This window comes from Oratosquilla oratoria, chromosome 2, assembly GCF_046742065.1.
Source record: "Oratosquilla oratoria isolate Oo_2021 chromosome 2, ASM4674206v1, whole genome shotgun sequence".
NCBI lineage: Eukaryota > Metazoa > Arthropoda > Malacostraca > Stomatopoda > Squillidae > Oratosquilla > Oratosquilla oratoria.
The window spans coordinates 20055018-20080822 of NC_134778.1; the positions used below are offsets into that span (position 1 = coordinate 20055018).

The following is a 25805-nucleotide window of genomic DNA, read 5'->3' on the forward strand; positions in this document are numbered from 1 at the left end:
TACCATTGTGTCTGTCAGTACTATTCCGTTGTTGTTATGGTCTATAATTAATCAAAGCTTCTATCTTAGTAGTACTGCTATATGTCTGGCTCTGGTAGTGATAATAACACTCCCTACCGTTCTCTCATTGACCCTACCTTTCTTTTCCGTCTCTTGTTCTCTCGTTTTCATTACCTCTCCTTCCGTGTTCCTAGCATAACTCCCTCACTCCACCTTCTTTCATACATTTCGTTGGAACAGTATATGTAGATCATGCAAATACATTAAATTAACTTTTTTTATTCATGCATGTTATTATTGGTTATGGATAGATATTTGTTCCGTTTTCTACGTATCTCGAGTGAGGGAAAGACAGCTCAAATTGATATGGACTGAATTCTTTTGCAATTGTTCTCAATTAGATTTACCTTATTGTACCAGGCAAGATGGGCAACGTACAAAATAAAGGAAATGAAAGTGAGGGAAAAATAAACTTCAATCTAAAACAGTGGTACTAGAATATTGCAAAGAAACAATGGAATGGGAAATTGGGTAGATGAGAACTGGAGTGGGATAAGAGGACACCACGAAGCAAAGCAAAGCACAAGAGTACACATTTACAATTCCGATTTATTACGACCTGGACGAAACAGCATCTCAAAGCGACTAGGCTGACCCGACGCTCTGAAACATAGTAAAAATATGTTACGCAAACATCTATCCACGTTCGTAATGTAAATGGGTCCCTGCAACATTTAAAACAAGAATTACTTGAGAACTGTTGATACTATGCCTCCCAAATTACTGCTGGCTATAAATCCCATACAATTATAAACACTGAGCGGTTTTATAAATGTTATTATGATGAAACTAGCGGTTTTTACTTTTTCCTCCGATAGAACGCAGTGGTCATGTAAACATAAACATGTGAAGCGGTATCAGTTATGCTTATACCATACTGCAAATAAATTATATGTTTCAGTGGAAGATTTACTTGATATCAAGAGAAGCTCAAATGTCATAGGTGGAATAAAGGTAAAGATTTCGAATCAAAAGACCCAAGTGATTATAACGTTTTGGTGACGTAACTAATAAAATACATTATCTTATGTACTTTAAGTTTATTGATCTAAATAATTTCGATAGGCCTTCTGAAAGGTATTTTTATGTCATCACTTAAATAAAGTACTTCATGAGTATGATATTAGATTTCCAGTCTTCCTATGTTATAATTTAAAGTTTGGTACACGCCATCAGGGGAACACCGGTACCGTTACTGTAAATATGTTGCCGGTACTTTATAATTTATTACCATATAGAATTGCTGACTTACTTGGAGATGTCTAGAAGACCTCCTCACAGCCACGGTGATCCGCCACTGTTACCATTCCTGGCGTCCAATTCCTTTAAGCCCAAGTCTGCTGTTAGCTTTAGCTGCCACTTTTACCATATACAATGAGGATTTCATGTCTGCAGATATATACACTCCGTCATCCAGGAGGTGCCAAGATAGGAGGGGAGTGGAATATATGGGAAATGAAATGGGTGGGAGTGATTTCTATGCATTTTTCTTTTTGGCTACCCACCCCGTGTAAAGGGGAAAAAGCCTATGGTATATGTATGTATGTAGGTGTTTCTCCAACATAGGTTTGGTCAAGACTTTATCATTCAGCTGGTAACAGTAGTCTGTGTATGGGTTATTCAGACCAGAGTGCAAGGTTTTTCACTTAAAAATGTGAAGTGACAATAGATATTTGCTGCTCCACTCTCCAATCCTGTTCATGTCATACTAATGCTTTGGTATCCTCTTGTGTCTTGATGGTGTGATAGATCTTAGAGTCATCTGCAAAGAGGCTTGCTTCTGACTCTAGTCCCTCCATGAGATCGTTTATATAAATGATTAACAAGATTGGGCTCACCGCCAACCTGTGTGGTATTCCACTTGACTGGTAGCCTTTCTGAGTAGGTCCCTTTTATGACCAGCCAGTGGGACCTCCCTGATAGGAAATTGGCCAACCAACACTGTATATCCCCTTGGCTACCCTGTGCTCCTAACATGGCTAATGATCTTCCATGTGGTACTCAATCATATACCTTCTTGCAGTCTAGGTAATGGAAGTCCACACTCGCATGTTGATGGCATTGACATCATCCCAGTAGATGAGCAGGTTGGTCACATGGATTCTCTTAGACATAAAGCTGTGTTGTGCAGCACTGATGTCATTCTTGTTGATTATATAACATACTTTTCTTAGCATTCATATAACAGCAATGTTTTATCTGAAGGATGAGACAAATATAGGAATACATTGCATTAATGTATTTTTTTATTTCTATGAAGTCTGGACACTGAATATGTTTGGATACAAGGCATTACTTTAGATCTGTGATGAAAAAGATGGAAACCAGGAATGTTGGGACAGGGAAGGAGGGGTTGGAGATGGATTTTCCTGTAGAATGAAGTTGGGGTCAGGATATTTTGTCAGGGTATGTTGTTTTTATGGTACCCCTGGAGTATAATGTCCATGTTTGGTAACACACTGTTCCTTACACTTCCTGTGCCACACACACATAAAAATGAATTTCCAGAAGATATATTTTACTATCAGAAGTTCAAATTACCTTAAAATATTGAACAAGGGATTAAGCATACTTAAATTAGTAGCACGATAAAGGTGAGAATGGTCATAGGTTTTGAAAATAGAGAGCATGGAGATAATTCTCTGAAATCCATCTTGTAGGACCACCACTTGTAGGTAACCTGTCCTTAATCCCTGAAACTTATTTGGCAAAACAAATCAGTTTTGGAAGACTGCTGTATTATCTGTTACTTATTTATTATTATTATTAGTATTATAAATGAAGCGGCCTTTCTGTAAATGTATTCTGTCTTGCTACATTATTTGTGACCCAGGGCAATGGGCGAGATGCAAGGATGACAAGTCATCCATGAGGAACGAAAATGAGAAGGAGGGAGGGGTGGTGGATGGGAGTGGAATTATGCTTATTGCTTTTACTACCTTCTTGGTAAGGGGGAAAAAGCCCTTAATATATGTATGCATATATGTATTATTATTAGTGATGATGATATGGTTTAATGTCACAAACTCCCCCCCTAGCGGAAGGCTAGGACAGTGTCCCTCACAGAGGGCTTTATTATTAGTAGTAGTTGTAATCTTATTTTGTATCTGAAAATTACAGGAATGTGGAATGAACCAAGATGGGCCTCACAGATATTGTGTCTTCATTAGCAGACAATCCATATTTTGGTGCAGGCTTTGGACTCTTTGGTGTAGGAGCTGGTGCAGCAGTTCTTAGGAAAGGATATATGGTCAGTCTAATTAAGTCTTCAAATTTATTTATTTGTTTATTTTTATTTTGTTTGCTTTTTTGTCTATTTACTTAATTCATTATTATTATTATTATTTATTTTTATAACTAGAATAATCCCTCCCATTATCCAAACATGATTTATTTATATTGTGTACCAATTTGATTCCCCCAAAATTGAAAATCTAACACTGGATTAGCAAAATGGAGATGGGGAAATAATTTTACATCGCACATATGAATACACCAAAGCCAAACACCCTGTACCCTAAATAGTTTGAATCTGGGAGATATTACTATATAAAATTTTAAGGAATGAGATTAACATTGGCACAGAGGAAAGTCAACCAATATGTAATCAAATGATTAATTCTTGTTATGTGGTTGGCAGCTAGGTATGATTTTATTCAGACGTCACTACATGACAACATTGGAGGTACCATGTCGAGACAAGTCCTATCAATGGCTATTGCACTGGATTACAGTCCGTGGTGCACGTAACACACAGCACCTTAGTGTAGAGACAAAGTTTAACCAAGCTGAATCAGGCAAGATCACCACACGCCATGACTTTATACCCAGTGTGGGTGAGCACTTTTTCTGGTAAGTTGTACAATTTTTTCAATAAGTTTACGGTATGTTCTTTTAGTTTTGTATTATGTACTCTACAGGTATAATTTGTTATGATATGCAGCAAATTATTATTATGAAATGTAGCTTCATCAATTTAGAAAAGATATGCTAAGATTGAATATGATGATGGAAAAATAATGGGAAAGCAAATGAGTCTTGGATAAGAACATAAGAAAGAAGGAAACTGCAAGAGACCATAAGGCCTACACTAGGCAGTACCATGTCCATTACCACTTGTCATTCCCATCCATAAAATTGTCTAACCTTTTCTTAAAACAACCGATAGTTTCAGTGCTTGCTACATGGTTACTAAGTCTATTCCATTCAATGACCACTCTATTGGTAAGCCAATTCTTGCCTATTTGCTTCTTAAATCTAAATTTGTCCAATTTAAATCCATTACTGCAAGTCCTGTCCTTTTGTCTTGGTATGATGACCTTATTTACTCCATCCTTGTTAAAGCCTTTGATCCACTTAAGCACCTCTATTAGATCACCCCTCACTCTGCATCTTTCCAGAGGGTGTAAGTTAAGGTGCCTAAGCCTTTCCTCATAAGGATGTATATGGGATGAATGGAGGGGGTGTGCATGCCTAAGCTGGCAACTTCCCATATAAGGAGGAAGATTTCTTGTTGTATATAGATAGTATCTTCACTTGATGCTGCCAGTGTTAGGAATAAAATGAAATACTTTTCAGTATGCAAATGCAATTATTGTGTAGATCTTATGATGGGTTTGCATTTAGTTATCCTCTGATGAATGTCAAAGAAAATCAGTTCCTACCACAGAACCACTTGTTTCCAACATATTTGGCTTCATTGATACTTGTGCAGGAGGACTTAAATCCAAATCTTCGAGTCACTTATGCTCCCTGGCCTGCTGTACTGCTATGAGACATGGACACTGAATGCTGAATAGAGAAGGCATCACAATGTCTTTGGTACCAGGTACCTTTGGAGAATCATTTGGTATTGCTTGGATAACTTTATATCAAACCAGCTACTACTCCTTAAGACTTGGTCAAAGCCTATTACTTGAGTAATTTGTGAACATCAACTCTGACTGTGTGGGTATGTGTAATGCTTCCCTAATGTTGACCCCACTCCCAGGGTTTTCTCCACAAGAAACAACTATCAGTGGATGTTACGTCCTTAGCATGAATAGAATGCTGTGGTTGTGGTGTGTCACACCTTTGAGTGAATAAAGTCTCCAGTTTGCCTTATTTATGTGAGAGAACTGTGGGAGGATTTTTGCCAGCTGCCACTGGGCTGTAGGTGTTCAATTGCTAAAAGAAATCTAAGACAACATTAGATCAATGAATTCATAATACTTTGTGTACTGTTGATCATGATTATTTTTAATGTTACATTGGTTTACATTGTATCACTACTTTACCATATGTATTGACAGCATGGTTATTAGTTTTAATTGAGCACAAATAAATTATAGCCAGAATTCGACAGTATGTTTAACTCAGGACTAGTGTTAATGACCATATAAGCTTCCTCTTCATCTCCTCCTCCTCCTCCTCCTCAGCTTTCAGGGGAATGATACAGTAGAAAGAATTGATAGTAAAATCTATAAGGGGAAAAATCACAATGCTGAATGGGTATTGATTATTATAATGATAACAAAGGGTTGGCCAAAAAGTCCATTTGGTTTTTGTTTACACTACTTTCAAGCATTCTGATAAATAGCTAACTTCAGTGTAGTTTGATACAGAATTGCAATAAGAATTGTTGTATTTTGTATGCTTGGGATCTTCCTGAAAATGGAGAATAATAATGAGAATTATCAACATCTTATGCCTTTATATTTTAAGTAAAGACAAGAGAGTGGTAGAAATCTGCAGAAAGATAAGCGCTGTTATAGAATATATGTGCCAGATATGATTGGTGATGATGATTTTGTTTAAAGTTGCAAAACTTCGACATCAGAAGTTTAGGACAGTGCACCTTACTGAGGACTCTGTAGCATGAAATTTAATGAACTGTGCTCTTGGCCCAGCTCACTCACAGCAGGGTGTGAACGGCAGTCATCTCAACCTCCAACACAACTAGTAATGCTCTAACCTGCTCAGCCAAGTTTTCTAAACTTCAGTCAGGAAAATTTTTGGTTAAAGATGCATCTTGCTCTGGGTGGCTGAGATTAACAGTAGCAGAATGGAGTTAAGATGATTGCAGATATGCTCAAAATATATATTCAGATCAAGTGTTGAAAGCCATCTGCATCAACTTGGTTACATCAGCAGACTCAATGATTGGGTCCCCTTGATTATTATTATTATTATTATTATTATTATTATTATTATTATTATTATTATTATTATTATTATTTTTTTTTTTTTTTTTTTTTTTTTTTTTTTTTTTTTTTTTTTTTTATGAGAAATGGATCATCCATCAATCAGGCTATTGTTGCTTTGAGTTTCTTTAACTGGAAAGCCCTATAGTGGAACCTCCCACAAATTTCTCTAGACAGAAACTTTGGACTGTTGTCTATGTTGTATCAATGTGGGGATGTTTTTATGTCACTTGTTCAAAGTGGTAGGGAGAGGAGACTGTTTGCCAGTTGTCAGCTTTCCATGTTTGAAAAAAAAATTAATAGATATTATTGAAATTTATAGAGATCTTGGCCCTAGTTCAGAGATTAAGCACCAACCTTCAGGGCTGCAGCCCTTAGTGGAGGTGAGAGGGTTGATGGGTTTTGAAAATAGTAGCTTCACTGTCCATCTTGAAGGATCACCACATGCAATTACCCTGGATCATCTACAACAATGTGAAGTGCAAACAATCATGGAGGAAGTGCAGTAAAATATCACAAATGGACCCCAAAAATAGGACCTCACACAAAGAAGGTTAAACTTTAAATTTGGTAGGATTGGAAGGGTGATGGATTTATGAGCTTCTACCCATTAACAGGACCATCAATTCAGATGTGTACTGTGTCCAGCTGAAAAAATTAAGCACACTGCTCTATCAGAAGCTTCCAGAACTTGCTACTAATCATAATTGCATTGTCTTTTATTTTGATAATACCAGACCACACACTTGTTTCCAGATATAGCAGAAATTACTGGAGTTTGGCTTTGAGTCCATAAGATGGTAGAAGATATTTGAACAAAAGGGCAATTATATCATTGATTGAATGAATTGTTTTCTGTTAAGAACTTGTATCTTGTTTTTGTTAAAAAAAAAAAATTACTTTTTGGCCAATACTATAGTAACAACAGTAATGATAGCAATGATAATACATATGTTTTTACATACATATGCATAGATTTTTCTCCCCCATATAATAAGGGTGGCCAAGTCAAAGTGCACAGACACACAATGACTTAATGGCGCAGTTGGTAGAGTTCCCAGCTGCCACTATGGTGGTCTGGGTTCAAATCCTGCCCAGGGCTGAAATAATTTCAGTATCGCTGCACTGTGAGTCGTTACTCCAACTCTCGTGGGCTTGGAGTTGGGGATGTGTGTGCGTGTAAGGTCACAGCATCACCCATAAATCAGCCATATATGAGTTCTGAGCTCTCTTCCAGTAAAGTAATAGCTGTCAATCACTAGTCCAGCACATGATCCAAGACCATGGTGAATCACATCCTACACATCTGTCACAGCGTTACCCATAAATCAGCCATACATGAGCTCTGAGCTCTCCTCCAGTAAAGAAGTAGCTGTCAATCACTAGTCCAGCACATGATCCAAGACCATGATGAATCACATCCTACACATCCCACACCCAATGAAAAAATAGAAATGCATAAATGTAATGCATGTGAAGGTTATTTTAGATAGTTAAATTCAATAGATGTGATTAGGGCTGTAGGTGGCAACCATCATAAGTGGTTAGATCAGTGGTTCTTAACCTGGGGTACCTGTACCCCCCAAGGGGTACGAAACCTTAAGCCTGGGGGTACGAGACATGATAGCCAGTGCAATGGTACTGTATATTTACAATGAGAAAGCAAACAAGGTTTGTATCACTCATCCTTTTCATATGCTTGCATTGTATTTGTATTGGATGGGGGTACGAGGAAATTTTCTGAGATATCAAGGGGTATGGGCACTGGAAAAGGTTAAGAACCTCTGGGTTAGATTATGGACTGAAAATGGAAGTACATAGTGACTGAACCACAGGTATGGGGGATCGTGGATCAGAGTGGAGCGGGCGAGGGAAGAGCACACCATGGACCTTGAGTATGGAACACCCTGGGAAAATATCACCTTCACCACCATTGGTGATACCAAGAGATTGTTTCATGAAATCATAGAAGAAGGTGGGTAGATCATTATCTTCCCTTGTTTGATGAGCGAGAAGAGCAGTTGTAGTGTAGTAGGGTCTTGGTATTGGTAATTACCTCTTCAAAAGATAGATAACCCAGTTGGGGCATTTGGAGATTTTGTTTTGGCTTATGCCAGAAGATTTCATTCAATTTATTGAGGAATTACCCTGGAAAGGTTTAAGCTATCTGGTGTGAACTATACTAATTGATCCTTATATGGTTTCATATCTTAGTCGAGATACTTAAAGATTTTGTTTGGGCCAATGCCAGGTGATATTATTCACCTTAGAGCTCTACCTAAGAGGACTGATTTGCAAATTGTTAGCAACAAACAACAGAAACAACTGTGCTACACTACATAGCAGAACACCCACACACACCAAGAAACATTAAAACAACACCCAAAGACCTGTATCACACACAGATACTCTCTTCTCTTACTCCACAACCACCAAGTACCAGCCTCTGGAAACATATTCATAATCTATCACTCACCGCTCCATCAACACACTGAAAGACAACACACTACTGCATGCCAGACCCCCTGATATCCACCCTTCTGAATCCTCTCTCCCACGAAAGGACAGAGTCCACCTGGCCAGAATGCAGTGCAGCCACCACCCAGCACTTCTAAGCTACCAGAAGAGGCTGGATGACCGCATTGTGAACAGCTGCCCGGGATGTAACACTTCACCCCATACCATACAACACATAATGGAAGACTACATTATACACAATCGTGCACGCAAACAACACAACATACACTCTGTGAAGGATTTGTGGGAAAACCCAATTTCGGCTGTGGCATTCCTTGGGGAGACGGGACTGCTCGGACAGATAGTCTAGGGAACGACAACAACAACAACTGTGCCACACTTCAAAATAGAAAATTGTTAATTAGTCAACAGTCAATTAGTTCATTGTTCCAGATCTCTCTTGAAGGAGACCCACAGCCACTGGTTCAGCCTTAAAATCACTCATTGAAGAAATTTTATGTTGTCTGAAGGGGTGAGTGTAAGGCAGTGTAGTATGAGATACTTTGTGTCTTCTGTGTAGTGGTAACATCGGAAGAAATTGGAATCTGTTGCCAGGACGATTCTGTGTTGATACTCTCAGTGTTAGGTGTTGAACTGAACATAGACACACTGTTGCAACTTTTTCTTGTGTGAGAGAAAATTTAAAGTGCCACAATAACAATGTGTGAAAAGTGTAAGTTGGATTTCTTTTAGATGTTACAGTAGTGTCCTATCTTTAACAAAAAGCAGAATTTATTTAAAATTTTCACTGATTTTTTTTATGATGTGATAAGCCAGAACAAAGCATTAAGGAAATTCACATGATCTGGACCACATTTTGTTCTATTCAGATTGTTTCAGGGGCATTGCAGCGGGGTCAGTGTTGAATCGAATGGCTAAACAGAAGGAATGAATAGACTATAAAGGTCTCAATATTCTTTAGGATGGTTGTATAAGTTTAAGCTTTTTTGACTTGGAATTGTGAATTTACAATTACAAGAAAATCTTACTGCTGAAAAGACTAATAACAAAGAAACTTTACTAATCTACCCACCACCCAAACAAGCATGGATTCAAGGAAAACCATTCTACCAACACACTTTTCACAAATATCACCCAACAAGTGCTGGAGGGATTTAACAAGAAAACTTCACCAGAAAGAACAGTCATGGTAGCAGTAAACATAAAGAAGGCATTTCATGAAGTTCCTAGACCAAATACTTTAAGGAAAGATCATAGTGGACAGTGACAAAAAAAAAGCTAACAAACCTCTTAAATGGCAGACAGAATAGAATAGCCAGAACAGTCAAATTTCTGTGACTATAATGCTGTACAATGGAATTCCCCTAAGACCGATACTCTCACCTGCATTATTCAACCTCTTTGTAAGTGATCAATCAGCATCAGATCCAAAACATAGCACCAAAGTGCTCATCTATGCAGATGCCCTAATGATAACAACCCAGTATAGCAACTACAAATTAGCTGCTAAGAACACCCTAGCATAATAGGAATATAACACTAAAGCACTCACATATGCAGATGGCCTGATGATAATAACCCAGTATAGTAAGTATAAATTAGCTAAGAACACCCTAGCCTTTAGGGAAATTATAACAGTACCTTTGCAAAGGGGGACTCTCTGTGGATGTACTGTGTCTTGCGACACTGCTTCTGACCCAGGGCGGTGGGCAGGGTGCAGGGATGACCCGTCATCCAGGAGGTGCTCAGATGAGAGGAAGGGTGGGAGGGGTGTGGAGTGTATTTAGGGATGAAATGGGTGGGAGTGTTTTTGTGCCTTTCCCTTTTTGGCTACCTCCCTTGGAAGGGGGAAAAAGCCTTGGTATATGTATGTATGTATGTACCTTAGTATTGATAGAATGGAGGTGTCCTCTCAGAAATTATCAGTGATATTATTCGCTTCAGAGAACTTTGAATCAAAGAAACATACATACTGTACATATACCAAGGGTTTTTTCCCCCTTACAAGGGAGGTAGCCAAAGTCAAAAGGCATAAATCCACTCTCACCTATTTCATCCCCACACACTCCACTCCCATTCACCACCCCTCCCTCCCTCTTTTCTTGGCTCCTCTTGGATGATGGGTGATCAAAGATATGTGCAGTAGTGAAATTGAACTGCCAAATCCTTCCATTGGAAAAGAACCCAAAAATTCCTTGCTTCAGTTTTGATACAAGACATTCAGCCCACACATCAAAGATCAAACAGCGAAAATCAACAAGACAATAACATACTTGAAATCAGTCACAAGGACAGGCTTTTGGCAGGATAAGAAAATTAATCACAGTGTTTGTAAATCACACATGGTGACACTTCCCTAGCATGGTTCTCAAAAATTGGGGAAAATAAACATGACTTTATAAGCCATTAGGATTAATAACATGATGCACCAAAACTACACCAGTGAAACACCTGCACTCAGAAACCAAAATCCTCTCCATAGACCACCACATGAAGATGACAGATACTCAGTTCTATACAATAGTTCTCAACACTGTTCGTCCATCTCACTTCATCACACAAGCACAACTAATTGAATGCAGCAAAAAAACAACCCCAGCAGCATACTACTTAAACATGTACAACAATCAACCATCTATAACACTCAGCACATTCAAACAAAAATAAATTCTTGCTCAGATAACAAAATAAACACTAAGACTGACTGCTAGACATTGTACTCCATCATACCCCTTCAGATATTCACCCTACTGAAAAATCACACTTAAGAGAAACAAGAACAACGCCAACATGACTGTGTTCAGGTCACCATCCAACACTAAGATAGAACTAACAAAATAGGCCTGCCTACAGAAACAAAATGCCTTAGATGTAATCATCTTACAGAACAGAAGATACTAAACAACATCTCACACTGCCCTGCCCTAGCCATACCCAGAAAACAAGAGTATTTCTTTCTTTAGTGATTTATGGGCCTATCTGGTGGCTTTTACTGGTTACCTGGCTGTTATGGTCTCCTGCAAGAGTGACTAAGGGCAACAAAACATTTCTGAAACACTTCATACATTGCTGTGGGTACAATCATGCCTTCATACTACTTTCTCTTTGTATTCACCTCCAATTGCCAATTCATCATCTTGCTTTTCATTCCTATCTATCTATCCATCTATATACCAAAGGCTTCTTCTTCCTTATAGGGGAGGTAGCTACTTTTCATTCCATCCTGATATTTATTTGCCTGCTTTACTCTATAATTCACCTCTTCATCCACACTGTTTACTGCCACATGCAACCCCAAGTACTTGACTCACCATTTCCTCCAGCTGCTCACCCTTTATATTAGAATATGGTTTATGAAATTGTTTAGTTTATTGAGAAATAGTTTGCTGCATATTATACCATATAGTTGTCACATAGATTTTATATATGGAAGTTGCTATAAGAGAAAGATATTCTTTTTCATAAAGTAGCAAGTATTACATGCAAACATCATTTTGTACACAGGTATGGGGGTACCTGGATCAAGGTGGAGCGCACAAGGGCTCAACAGACCTTGGACCTGCAGATGGGTGTGCCTTTTGAAACCGTATCCTTCACTGCATTTGGGAGGCGAAGACAACTTTTCCATGACATATTGGAAGAGGGTTGGTGTTACACAGTGGAGCATTTGGGAATCATAAATTTTCTTGTTCACTACATATGTCATTGTGTGATGGAAGTGTACATGAGGTGGCTTTTGCAAGGTGACATTCATACACTGGAAGAAGAATGGACCCTGAAAGTCACAGTGCTTTTAAAGAGGAATTTCCTGTCTGTCCAACATCTAGAATGTCTCAAAATACCATCTGGTCTCAGAAAAGGTTTATGTCACTGGCTGGTAAGAGGAAAGGAGGGGAACAGTCACAGATTGTCAAATCAGCTGAGGTGAAAAAGTAGAGGAAAGATAGTTGGAGCTGAAATCTTGGGTCCATTCTAGAGACTAGGTGTTAGCTTGGGTTGTACCATCAGATGGAGGATTAACAACTACCACTGCCTTACCCTATGTTAAAAAATTTCCACATTTATCATCAACACATATCTATTTCACATATTCTAACTTACCACTGTATTAACCAGTTCTTTTACACTGAATCCATCAATCCTTTAGTTCTTCATTTCAAACTGCTCCAGATGCAAACACCACACAGAACACCTCATACTGCAATGCCCCACACAGATAATATCTAGACAACAACACAGTATATACCCTTCCTGAATGACTTGTGGACCCTCCTGAAGGCTGTTGCTGATTACCTGAAAGCAGTGAGTCTTCTACAAGAGACCAGACAATGGATTGATTGATTCATTCATTCATTTCACTGCTCAGTATACACACTTTACATTATCCACACTCATTTAGAATCCAAAGTATCCATTCCACCCATTCACATCCTCTTGTCATACTTTGCAACTTCTCTTTTGGCTTTCATATATTATTCACCTACTTCAAGAATTATTTCTTACCTTGCTATTAGGTCTCTGTCCTATAGAACAGACATCAATTCACTAGAATCAGTACAGAAAAGAATGACCAAAATGATACATGGACTCAGAAATTTGCCTTATGAAGAGAGGCATAGACACCTTAACTTACACTCTCTGGAAAGACGCAGAGTGCGAGGGTGATCTAATAGAGGTGTTCAAGTGGATCAAAGGCTTTAACAAGGGTGATGCAAACAAGGTCATCATATTAAAACAACAGGGTAGGACTCTCAGTAATAGATTTAAACTGGACAAATTTAGATTTAAGAAGGAAATAGGCAAGAATTGGTTTACTAATAGGATGGTCAACGAATGGAATAGTAAGTGCTGAAACTATCAGTTGTTTTAAGAAACAATTAGACAACTTTATGGATGGGGATGACAGGTGGTGATGGATACAGAGCTGCCTAGTGTAGGCCTTATGGTCTCTTGCAGTCTCTTTCATTCTTGTTCTTATGTAAAATTCTGAGATGCCCTTTGTCTTCATCAGACTTGGAAAAACTTGGATTTGCATTGTGTTACTTTCAGTCAGTTTCATTCCTTTCCATTTTCATCAGATATAGTCTTCAGTCATTACTCATATTTTCTCTTCTTTTTATCTTACACATTTGTTCCAGTTCCTCTGTGTACCATTTGATAAAAGAACATGAGGAAATAAACCCACTTTCTCTTAATCTTCTGCCAAGAGCTGAAAAGGTTACCTTCAGTTAGGATGGGCTAATAAATTCCACTCAGAGAGAGAATTAGAAACTGAAAAAAAAAGGATGAGATGGGATTATGAAAGAATTCGATGCAGTGGAGATGCAGAAAGAAGGGATTGTGAGGGAAGGAAAGGAGTGTCAAAAGTCAAAAAATGAATTCACTGCTTTTCACAAGTTGTTGTTGTTGTCGTTCCCTAGACTGTCTGTCCGAGCAGTCCCGTCTCCCCAAGGAATGCCACAGCCGAAACTGGGTTTTCCCACAAATCCTTTATAGAGTGTATGTTGTGTTGTTTGCATGCATGATTGTGTATAATGCAGTCTTCCATTATGTGTTGTATGGTATGGGGTGAAGTGTTACATCCCAGGCAGCTGTTCACAATGCAGTCATCCAGCAGAAGAGGCTTTTCACAAGTTTCATGTGTTGCATTGGGTAGACGTATGTGTGTAATTTAAGGGTTTTGTTCATGTTGAACATCTGTAATGGCCTGGGTTGAATCTGACATTGCTGGCTAGAACAAAATATGGGAAGGAAAGCACTGGAACACTCACCTTCTTATGTGGAAGAAAATAACAGTGGAGAACATAGACTGGAAGAAAATAAGAGAGTGCTAATGAGTGAATTTCTAGGACTGTTCTGGAGACCTGGTACCAGCCCTTTAGGGAATGGAGGTGGGGAGAGGATTTGGAATTGCAGGGGATGTCTGATGTATGGTTCTGCTGCATGTATTATAACAAGGCTTTAATGCAATGTGTATGTCTATGCTCTTGTTCTTCCTCTGTGACATTACCATCGGCAGGCTTTACACAATGCTGCCATTTGTCATTAGTCCTGAAATATTGACAGCATAAAACTCATGCAGGGTTGAATGAACAGTGTAAAACATTATATAGATGGAAATAAAATTAATAAAGATGTAGTTTAAGATATGTATTATGTGTGGGGAGGGAGAAGATAAATGATAGGAAATAGAAGGTAGTGTGGCCAGGGAAGCTTATTTCAGGGTAGGGGGAAATATAGAAGAGTATATGGTTTGTCCTCTTTTTTTTTTTGTCAAGCAACCACCACTGCTACTAAGTGGTAGAGATGGTAGTGGTTAAGAAATTACTAAAATAGTGGAGCAGAAAGCAAAGTTTCTTTTCTTGTTACAGCTCGAGACATAGCAGTGAAACAACATGAAGGGAAGACTATCATGTACACAGCCTATGGTGCAGAGTGGCGTCAGTTTGGCCATCCAAGGACCCCAAGGCCTTTACAGTCAGTAGTGCTGGACCAAGGTGTGGGAGAAAGAATTGTATCAGATGTACAGGACTTCATTGAACATCCAGAGTGGTATACTAGTAGAGGTGAGTAATGTGCCAGGGTAGACTCTACACAATCAAGATTTACCATGGTGTGTATATTCAGAGAAGGATTGTGTTTGCCATATATTACTATATTTACCATACACAGACTCAAAAAATATACCTCTGTTTCTGCATTCTTGACTCTCCCCTCACATTCACTTCATTCACTTCTGTTTTCACTCTTTGCTTGCCTTTCCTCACCCATTCTTTCCATATTCTCAAGCCTCTCAGCATTCTTTGATATACTCTGTCTGCCAGCTCTTTCCAACTCCCACTCTCTGTCTCATCTCTATATTTCTCACTTTGTCCATCCTCATTACACATTCTTATCCTCTTCAATATGAGTCGAATACTTGCACTCATTGTAAGCTACCTGATGTACAGTATTACCTCTCATTAACGGACTAAAAGGGGGGTAACGGTGTCCGTTGATGTGAATAATCCATTGTTTCGGAGTGGTTTTTGGGTAGCATTGTGATTGCGCAGCACCAAACAACAGCACCAAAAACACCGCAGACACAGCTAATTAACGTCCGTTAATGAGAGGTAGTACTGTACAAGGATTCAGTGATGCATCACAATATGCACGTTGTGAAATGTAGTTACAACCGTAATATTAATTTTCTTTCACCTTGAATGTTGATAACCACAGAAATGGCAATCAAACCTGTTCACAGAATATGGGGGTCACTCACCTACAACTACAAGATTAGTATGATCAGGACACCAACACTGGCATCCTTATATACTCACTTGTGCCTGATGCTGATGTAGGAGTCTTCATATGCTAAGGGTTAAACACATCATCGTAACATGTTTAGCTAGAATAAACTTGTAACACTAAATAGATTTCAGATATGGTTTTTAATTTCTTCTAAAATTGTAGCTACAAACAACATTTGTTTTATCTTTGTAACCGTGTATATGTTTATTTTATTTTTTATTTATTTACTTTTTTTCAGACTTTATGTGTAGTGAAACATTGATGATATCAACTAGTTTGTAGTAATATTAGTAAATCAAACATTCTGTTGCTCAATTCTCTTGCAGAAGACCCACAGCCTCCAAGAACTGCCTCTGGGCAGGACCATAAGTCACTTAGAGAAGAGGTATTGTGTCGTCTGGGGATTATTAGCATGGGGCATAGTAGTATGAAATGTTCTACATCTTTGTGTGGTGGTTGCATCTGGGGCAGTTTGAATTTGTGTCCAGACCTATGATGAAATTAACATAATGTTATGCAGGTATTCCATACAGAAGAGGTTACTTGTTGCATGGCCCACCTGGATGTGGCAAGAGTTCCTTCATCACTGCTCTAGCAGGACATCTCCAACTTGGCATATGTGTACTCAACCTTAGTGAGCGAGGACTGACTGATGATAGACTTAACCATCTTTTGGCTCTTGCCCCTGAGGTAGGTTATAATCTTATAGATTATTAAATACAATTAGGTCCCAAGTTTCATAAGACAGAATAGTCCATTATGTTATTAACACAAGGTACAAGTTATCAAGCAGAAATTATTTGATGTATGAGCACATTTTCAATAGTGTGAACTGCAGGTCAAAATGAACAAGATTCAATAAGAAAATGAGCCACTTACACTTTTCTGTATATTACTTCTTAGGTACCTATAACTCACTACTTGTATTTCATCCACAGAATTCCATAATTCTTTTGGAAGATATAGATGCTGCATTTGCAAGTCGAGAAGAAAGTGCAAAAGGTGGGCTTTTAAGATATCTCTCTCTCTCTCTCTCTCTCTCTCTCTCTCTCTCTCTCTCTCTCTCTCTCTCTCTCTCTCTCTCTCTCTCTCTCTCTCACTCTCCACTCCTCTCTCTCTCACTCTCCTCTCTCTCACTCTCCTCTCTCACTCTCCTCTCTCACTCCTCTCTCTCACTCTCCTCTCTCACTCCTCTCTCTCACTCTCCTATCTCTGTCACTATCCTCCTCTCTCACTCTCCTCCTCTCTCACTCTCCTCCCTCTCTCACTCTCCTCTCTCTTTCTCCCTCCCTTCCTCCCTCCCTCCCTCCCTTCCTCCCTCCCTCCCTCCACTCTCTCTCTCACTCTCCCTCCACTCTCTCTCTCTCTCCTTCCACTCACTCTCTCACTCTCCCTCCACTCACTCTCTCCCTCTCCTTCCACTCACTCTCTCTCTCTCCCTCCACTCACTCTCTCCCTCTCCCTCCACTCACTCTCTCCCTCTCCCTCCACTCACTCTCTCCCTCTCCCTCCACTCACTCTCTCACTCTCCCTCCACTCACTCTCTCACTCTCCCTCCACTCACTCTCTCACTCTCCCTCCACTCACTCTCTCCCTCCACTCACTCTTTCTCTCCTTCCTCTCTCTCCTTCCTCTCTTCTTTCTCTCTTCTTTCTCTCTCTCTCTCTCTCTCTCTCTCTCTCTCTCTCTCTTTCTCTCTCTCTCTCTTTCTCTCTCCAGAAGACATACCATGTATTGAATTTGGTGGTCTTTCTTGAAGAGCTTCACCCTTTCCAGTGTAGCACCTTTTGGATGAAGGGTCATTCATGTTCCCCATCATATTGTTCAGGTCAGAAGCAATACACTGAGACACAGCACCCACCCACCCACACCAAAAGACTCACTCACCCCTCAAATCTCAGCACCTTAGGGATGAAAGGTTGCTGTGCAGCACAGAGAATGAGAATCAATCAAGAACCTCATTAATTATAAATTGTTTTTCCTTCAGATGAATAAGATAGTCAGAAGTAAGTCAGGTCACTTTTTATTAAATGTCACCATTGTTTCTCTTTCTGAATTACCTGTTATTGTTTACCTTAGTATTCAGTCTTTCTCATAAGCTGTTGATTATTATAGGGTGATATTAACTAAGATGATTAAAAATATATGTCATTAATCAGGATGAACTTTGTTAAAAGTATTGTAGGTAAGGAGGCAATTGAGATAGTCTGCTCCTTTGTTACTGAAGAATTGACACAGATTAATGAAGTTATTCACCAATAGGTAGAATATATTCATACAAATAGATAGATTATTTCTCAAATAGAATTTCCCTGTTATTCACAGTAAAATCTGCATATGAAGGCTTGAGCCGCTTGACGTTCAGTGGCTTGCTAAACTGTCTGGATGGTGTTGCTTCCACTGAAGCCAGAATTGTCTTCATGACCACCAACTACCCACAGAGGTAAGATTGAAAGACCAAGGAACTGGTTATATATGAGTGATTGGGAAATAGTATTTTGTTACCAATAACCAGTACTTTTATCCATGGGAACAATACTTACTGAAGAGATGGCATCATATTGGTAGGAAAGGAAAAATTTAAAGAGGTTACCATAAAGGATGAATTGCTTCTGACCCAGGGCATTGGGCGGGATACAAGGATGATAGGGTGGTGGATGGGAATGGAGTGAGTGCCTTTTGACTTTGGCTACCTCCCTGGTAAGGGGTAAAAACCCTTGGTATATAGATAGATAGACCAGAAAGGAGAGAGTGTAGAATTGGAAAAGTCTTCTGCAAATTGTTGTATATAACTATAACTATCTCAAACCCATCCAAAAACTTACTTATTGTACATCCTGTCTTAATGTCTCATTGATGAAGGATCATCCCTCTCCCCCATCACACTGGGTTGGAAGGAATGCCTCAGAACACAGTACTCCCATGTCAGGGCCACACAGTTATTCACAAGAAACTAAGATAAATGGGACAACAAGAGGGTGTAGGATGGGAGGAGGGTGGGTGTTTGCCCAGGTTAGGCCACCCCTCTTATAACGGAAAAGGGCCTTTTGAAGTATGTATGTGTGTGTGTGTGTGTGTATATATATGTACAGTGCTCATCACGGCATTATGCTGGATGAGCACCCCAGCATAATACCATGACAAAAAATAATGGCCTACCATACAGGGGGGTCTTTTTCCGTCATGGCATTATGCTGGGTACCAGCTGTTAGCATGATATCACTGCCTCCCAACAAGTACCACATACCGACTCAGTGCCCATGTAGCTGCCATGGTGAGAGGAAATGTTATGCCTTTGTTCTGTCATTCACCCCATCTTTTGTCTGGGTTACCCTTGGTTTCTGGGGTATACTTTGGTGACTATGGGTAAAAAGAAGTTATTAATGCCTATAGTTATAGCTCAGATCATAGGGCTTCACAAAGTTGGGCTCCAGACAAGAGAAATAGTGGCGAATGTTGGTGTGAGTGAGTGATGTGTGAGAAACTGGGTGAAGCATTTCAAGGCCAATGGTGATGTTGAGGTCTGCTAAACCTCAGCCTGGTCCCTCAAAGAAGACATTTGTACATACTTTGAATGTGCTTGAAAAACAGCTAGAGAATACACCTACCATAACTGTTAGAGAATTGAAAGAAAATAACTATGCTTTCTGAGGTGTTCATAAGAAGAGTCAACAGGCGGGTGGCCGAGCTGGGCTACAGTAGCCACCGGCAGGTTAAGAAACCCATCCTTACCCAGTAGCAGAAGAAACATAAGCTGGATTCTGCACTTGAATATCTTAATTGGACTCCACAACAGTGGTCTGAGGTGCTTTGGAGTGACGAAGCTACCTTCACCGTCACCTGTAACTGTGGTAGACATGTACCGGACCAGAAGTAGTGACCCACTAGACCCATGGTACACCTGTGGGACAACCAAACACTCGACTTGCTCATAGTTTGGGGGTGTTTCACTGCTCATAGTGTTGGTGAACTCATAGTGGTACCCAAAAACCAATATATGAACCAATATAATTATCTGGAGGTGTTGTGTGACAATTTACCTGACGCGTTTGACAAGTGTGGGACTACGGTTTTTATGCAGAATGGCATACCATGTCACACTGCCATATCTGTAGCTGGGTGGCTTAAGGACTGTGATATGAACTTCTTTAATGACTGGCCAGGCAATTCCCTGGACCTGAGCCCCATTGAAAATGTGTGGTCAATAGTAGAGTGAAGTTTGATGGACAAGGATATTAGTTCTATTCCATGGCTCGAGTCTGCTGTATGTGGGGCATGGATTAATATACCTCCCCAAACTCTCAGGAATTTGTGCGAGTCTTCTTAAACAGGTGAGGGATGTAGTTAAGTGTAAGGGAGGCAGAACCAAGTAGTAGAACCTCAGCAAGTGTGCAAATATATTTTTATGGTATGTGTTTGTGTTTTGGTAAGTGTGTGTGGGTTCCTGGCATAATGCCATGACAAGCACTGTATATACTGTATTTACATATATACATTCATTGGTTACAAAATAGGATGAGAGAATCATATGAGGTACAAAGAAAAGAAAAGAGAAGTAAAGCATAAGATAAAGGAGGCAAAGAGGAGAGCAGATGTGAAATGGGGTAAAAGTATGAAAATTTTTTGAAAATAATAAAAAGGTGTTTTGGAAAGAAATTAAGAGAAGAAGAGGAGGCAAATAAAGCAGAGAAGAAAAGGTAAAAGGTGCAGATGGAAAGATGATAATGGAAGAGATGGCAATAAGAGGAAGATGGGCAGAGTATTTTAGGGAGATGCTAAATGTGAAGGAGGATAGGGAGGGAAAGGTAGTTGCAATGGGTAGCACTAAGAAAATTACAGTGATGAGTGAGGAAAATGGAGGAGAAATAAGGAAAGATGAGGTGAAGGTAGTTGTTAAGATGATGATAGCAGGTAAGGCACCTGAGTTGGATGAATGTCATGTAGAATGTCTGAAAAAAGGAGGTATAGTGATGGTGGACTGGCTGGCGAGGTTATTTAATGTTTGTTTAAGAGAGGGTAGAGTGACAGAGGACTGTATAGTTCCATTTTACAAAGGAAATGGGGACAAGTGTGAGTGTAGTAGTTTCAGAGGGATCAGCTTGTTAAGTGTAGTTGGGAAGACTTATGGGAGGGTTTTGATTGAGAGGATTAGGAGAAGAACAGAGGGAGTAATTGGTGAGGATCAGTGTGGGTTTAGGACAGGTAGGGGTTGTGTAGATAAGATTTTTGTGGTAAGGCAGATATGTGAGAAAGCTTTAGGAAAAGGTAAGGATGTTTTTTTGGTCTTTATGGATTTAGAAAAGGCTTACAACAGGGTAGACAGGAAGGCACTGTGGGAGGTATTGCAGATATATGGGATAGGAGGAAAGCTGTTAAGAGCAGTCAAGAATTTTTATGAGAGTAGTAGAGCTTACGTTAGACTCAGAAATGGAGAGAGTGAATGGTCTGAGGTAAAGGTATGACTTTGCCAGGTATGTGTTATGTCAACTTGGCTATTCAATTTATACATGGGGTGGTGCGAGAGGTAAACACAAGGGTAATGGGTAAGGGATTGGAGATGGTTAAAGAAAATGGAGAAAAGTGGGAGATAAACCAGTTGTTGTTTGCTGAAGACACTGCTTGTGGCAGGATCAAAGGAGGGATTGAGGAAGTTAGTGACAGAGTTTGGGAAGGTGTGTGAAAGAAGGAATTTGAAGATAAATGTGAGTAAAAGTAAGGTGATGATACAAGGGAAGAAAATGGCAGCAGGCTGGAAGTGAGTATTAATGGAGAGAGACTGGAGGAAGTGGATCGCATTAGGTACTTGGGTGCGAATGTGGCGGGAAAGGGAGGAGTGGAGGTGGAGGTAGAATGTAGATTGAGAGAAGCAAGTAAATGCCTTGGTTAATTAAAAAGTGTAATGAGAAATAGACATTTGGGAATGGATGCTAAGAGGAGATTGTATAAAGAAGTGATTGTCCCAACAGCACTGTATGGGGACAGATACATGAAACATAAGAGAGGAGGAGTTTGAATGTGTTTGAGATGAGGTGCCTGAGAAGTATGATAGGGATTACTAGGCTGGATAGAGTGAGAAATGAGGAGGTGAGGAGGAGAACAGGGGTGGAAAGGGAGTTGGGAGATAGGGTAGATGAAAGAGTATTGGGATGGTTTGGACACATGGAAAGAATGAGTGAAGAAAGATTAGTAAAAGAGGTGTGGAAGGCAGAGGTGGAAGAAGTGAACATGAGGGAGCGACCAAGGATGAAATGGATGGATGGGGTAAATGGGGCATTGGGAAAGAGGGGAATAGCCATTGAGGAAGGAGAAGACAGAAGATAGGGGTGAATGGAGAATGGTTGTGTATGGATGATACTGTGATGCATGAGGGGGAGTGGGTGGGGGATGGGGTGTGAGGGAGTATGTGTGAAAAAATAATTTAATGCAGCCCAAAGGGATTTCTCCCCATCTTCTCTTTTTCTGCATGAGGGGACAGAGGGGGGTTCCCAATTTAATGAAGCGGCCCTGCTGTGGATGTACTATTTCTTGCGACACTGCTTCTGACCCAGGGCAGTGGGCGAGATGTAGGAATGACCTGTCGTCCAGGAGGTGCCAAGATAAGAGGGAGGGAAGGGAGTGGAGTATGTGGGGATGGAATGGGTGGAAGTGGATTTTATGCCTTTGTTTTTTGGCTACCTCCCTTGTAAGGAGGAAAAAGCCTTTGGTATATGTATGTATGTACATTCATATATCAAAAGGTAAAGGAATGGCTAAGTCAAAGCTTACTTCCACTCTTCATACACATACATAAACTATCTATCTATATACAAAGGACTTTTCCCTCCTCATAAGGGAGGTAACCAATATACATAATATATATTGTAAATATTCTTCCTCCTCTATGTATAGATTAGATGCAGCCCTGATTCGTCCAGGTCGAGTTGATGTGAAGGAATACATTGGTTACTGCACATCACACCAACTACAACAGATGTTTACCCGCTTTTACCCAGAGGAGCCCCTCCTCGTGGCAGCTCAATTTGCGGAGGTGAAAATTGCTAATTTTTTTTAGCCTTTATATTATATTTATGTATGATATTAGATCTTTAATTTAATTCCTTATGATGATAATCATTTCCATATACCTAAGAGGCCTTATCCCTCATAAAGGGGTGGCGGAGTCAAAGCATATACCCACCTTTCATCCATCCCACACTCATCCAAAATCCATTTTCTACATCCTCCAGCCTCTCACCCCTCATACATCCAGCCTGCCACCTTTATTACTACTTGTGCACATTATTACTTTACTTTTGCCCATATTTACTATCAAATTTCTCCTCCCATAACCCTTTCAAACTCAGTCACCAGCTGCTCCAGTCTATCAGGATCTGTTATTGGTGTAGCGTCATCTGCAGACAGCTGGTTTAACTCCCACTTCCTTCCATTCTCATCCATCCAAACCTCAGCATTGTGCTCTTACATGTACTTCTATTACCACCCCAATCATATATACATTGAATAGTCATGGCAGCATCACACAGCCCTGATCCAGACCATGCATGCTCTATGACATCTCTGCTTAAAGCAACACTGTCATCTGGGAGAGTATGGAAAATCAATCTTACATCATTCTGTTGCCCCAGATGTCATGCAGGTGCCTTTCTGGTCCTAGGTAGCCAGGAGTGGCAATTAGACCAGCCCATAAATCAGTCAAGGAAGAAGTACTGTTATTGTCTAGAAACAGTGTAGAGAAATGTAAGATGTGCTCAATGTCTTCTGTATAATGGTAGCATCTGGGATAGTTTGATTCTGTTGCTGATGATGTCTGGTAATGCTACCATTTTATAATTTCTGAGCCATTGTTCTGTGCATTTATATTCTAAGGGCTTCTTTTCCCTTATAAGAGAGGTAGCCAAATCAAAGGCATGCACCCACTTCCACCCATTCCACTCCCATACATCACCCTTGTTTCCTCTTATCTTAGCTCCGCATGGATGAAGAGTCCTCCCTGTCTCCTACCCACTGCCCAGATCATAAGCAATGCAGCAAGACACAGCACATTCACAGCAGGGCCACTTCACTTCCACAGCAACCCCCCCCCCCTCCAATCTCTTTCATACAGAAAATAAAGAAGATGCAAAGCAATACCTTCAGGTGGTATCAAAATATCATCCATACACAGCCATTCTCCACTTACCCCAATCTCCTGCTTTCTTCCATCATTGCTCAACAGACATTCCCCTCTTGCTCAAAACACCTTTCACTCCATCCATCCATCTCATCCTTGGTTGTTCCCTCAAGTTCACTCCCTCCACCTCTACTTTCCAAACCTCTTTTGTCAATCTTTTTTCACTCATTCTTTCCCTGTGTCCAGACCATCTCAATAAAATATTTCATCAGCCCTATCTACCAGCTCCCTTTCCACCCCTGCTCTCCTCATCACCACTTCATATCTCACTCTATCCAACTGTGTAACCCCTACCATACTTCTATCATTGTTCTTGTTTACCCATTTACTTAGTTGTATTTACCTAGTTGTAATATACGGGAGGGGAGCTATGCTCGTGGTGACCCGTCTTTGTATCTCTCCGCATCAAGTTTTATCTTAAAATCTTGTATAGTGTTTGCACATACTGTTTTGTTGTCTAATTTGTTCCATGTATTTATCGCTCTGTGTGGGAAACTGTTCCTTTTCAAGTTTTTTCTATAACTGTCCTTTTGTTAAGGTAAAATTGGGTGTTCATAGTAGGTATTTTGTAGTTGCTATACAGGGTAATAACCCAGTAGTCAGGTCATCTGTATAGGTGATATCTGGAATAAATTGTATGAGGAAACAGTGAGTGCAAATACTATACAAGAATTTATTAACAAACTTGATGCTGAAAGATATAAAGAAGGGTCACTCCAAGCATAGCTCTCTTCCCGTAGAATAAAACTAGGTAAAACTAAGTAAATACACATACATAGTAATGCGGACTGCTGCAAATGCTCTCTAATGCATTGACGGAAATGCACCCCAGATTTTTAGGTAATGCACTACCTGTCCGGCAGTAACATACCCAGCTGTTTTTTCCATCTCCACTGTATACCTCACCTCCTCATTTCTCATTATCCATCCCTGTAACCCCTACCATAGTTCCTATTACCCAATTGTTGACATGTCTAATATTCATTTTACAGATGGTCCTCAGCAATAGTGTTGGTGTGAGTGCTGCCATGGTTCAGGGACATTTCCTCATATACAAGGATGACCCACAAGGAGCCTTAGATAATGTAGCTAGTTTGTGTGATGCACAAGATGCAAATGTATTTAAGGAAAAAGAGGAATGATGAAAAGTGTTTTTGAGATATCAAGTATGTAAATATTAGATAGTCTTTGTAAATTTGCAGGTGAGTAGATGTTGTTTGTACTTGTTATGCAATCTTTATGGTTGTTTAAAGATGTTTCATTATATGAATGAAAGAAAATGTATAATTTTATGTATATATCAATAAAAAGATACTGGAAAAACTTGTATCTTACTCATACATACATGTACCAAAGGCTTTTCCCCCATACAAGGGAGGTAGCCAAAAAACAAAGGCATAAAGTCCACTCCCACCCATTCCATCCCCAACATACTCCCCTCCATCCTCTTTCCTCCCTCTCATCTTGGCACCTCCTGGATAATGGGTTATCTCTGTATCTTGCCTACTGTCCTGGGTCAGAAGCAGTGTTGCAAGACACAGCACATCCACAGCAAGGCCAACTCATTAAATTGGTGACCCCCTCTCTCTGTCCCCTTATGCAGAAAAGGAGAAATCCCTTCAGGC

General features: G+C 39.9%; 1 protein-coding gene across 2 annotated transcripts; it reads left to right on the forward strand.

Annotated features, from left to right (window-relative positions):
• Positions 1 to 881: 881 nt before the first annotated feature.
• Bcs1 (mitochondrial chaperone BCS1) lies at positions 882 to 25507 on the forward strand. 2 transcript variants are annotated; one of them, XM_076206016.1, is made up of 10 exons: positions 882 to 1014; positions 3181 to 3310; positions 3701 to 3912; positions 8078 to 8217; positions 15092 to 15286; positions 16531 to 16700; positions 16949 to 17012; positions 18336 to 18453; positions 22899 to 23037; positions 25173 to 25507. In XM_076206016.1, the coding sequence occupies exons 2-10, from the start codon at positions 3200 to 3202 to the stop codon at positions 25320 to 25322; spliced, it is 1299 nt and encodes a 432-aa protein (XP_076062131.1). In that variant the 5' UTR covers positions 882 to 1014; positions 3181 to 3199; the 3' UTR covers positions 25323 to 25507. The 2 variants fall into 2 exon arrangements, with proteins under 2 accessions (XP_076062131.1, XP_076062122.1); XM_076206007.1 differs by lacking the exon at positions 8078 to 8217 and adding an exon at positions 12225 to 12364.
• The last annotated feature ends 298 nt before the right edge of the window (positions 25508 to 25805 follow it).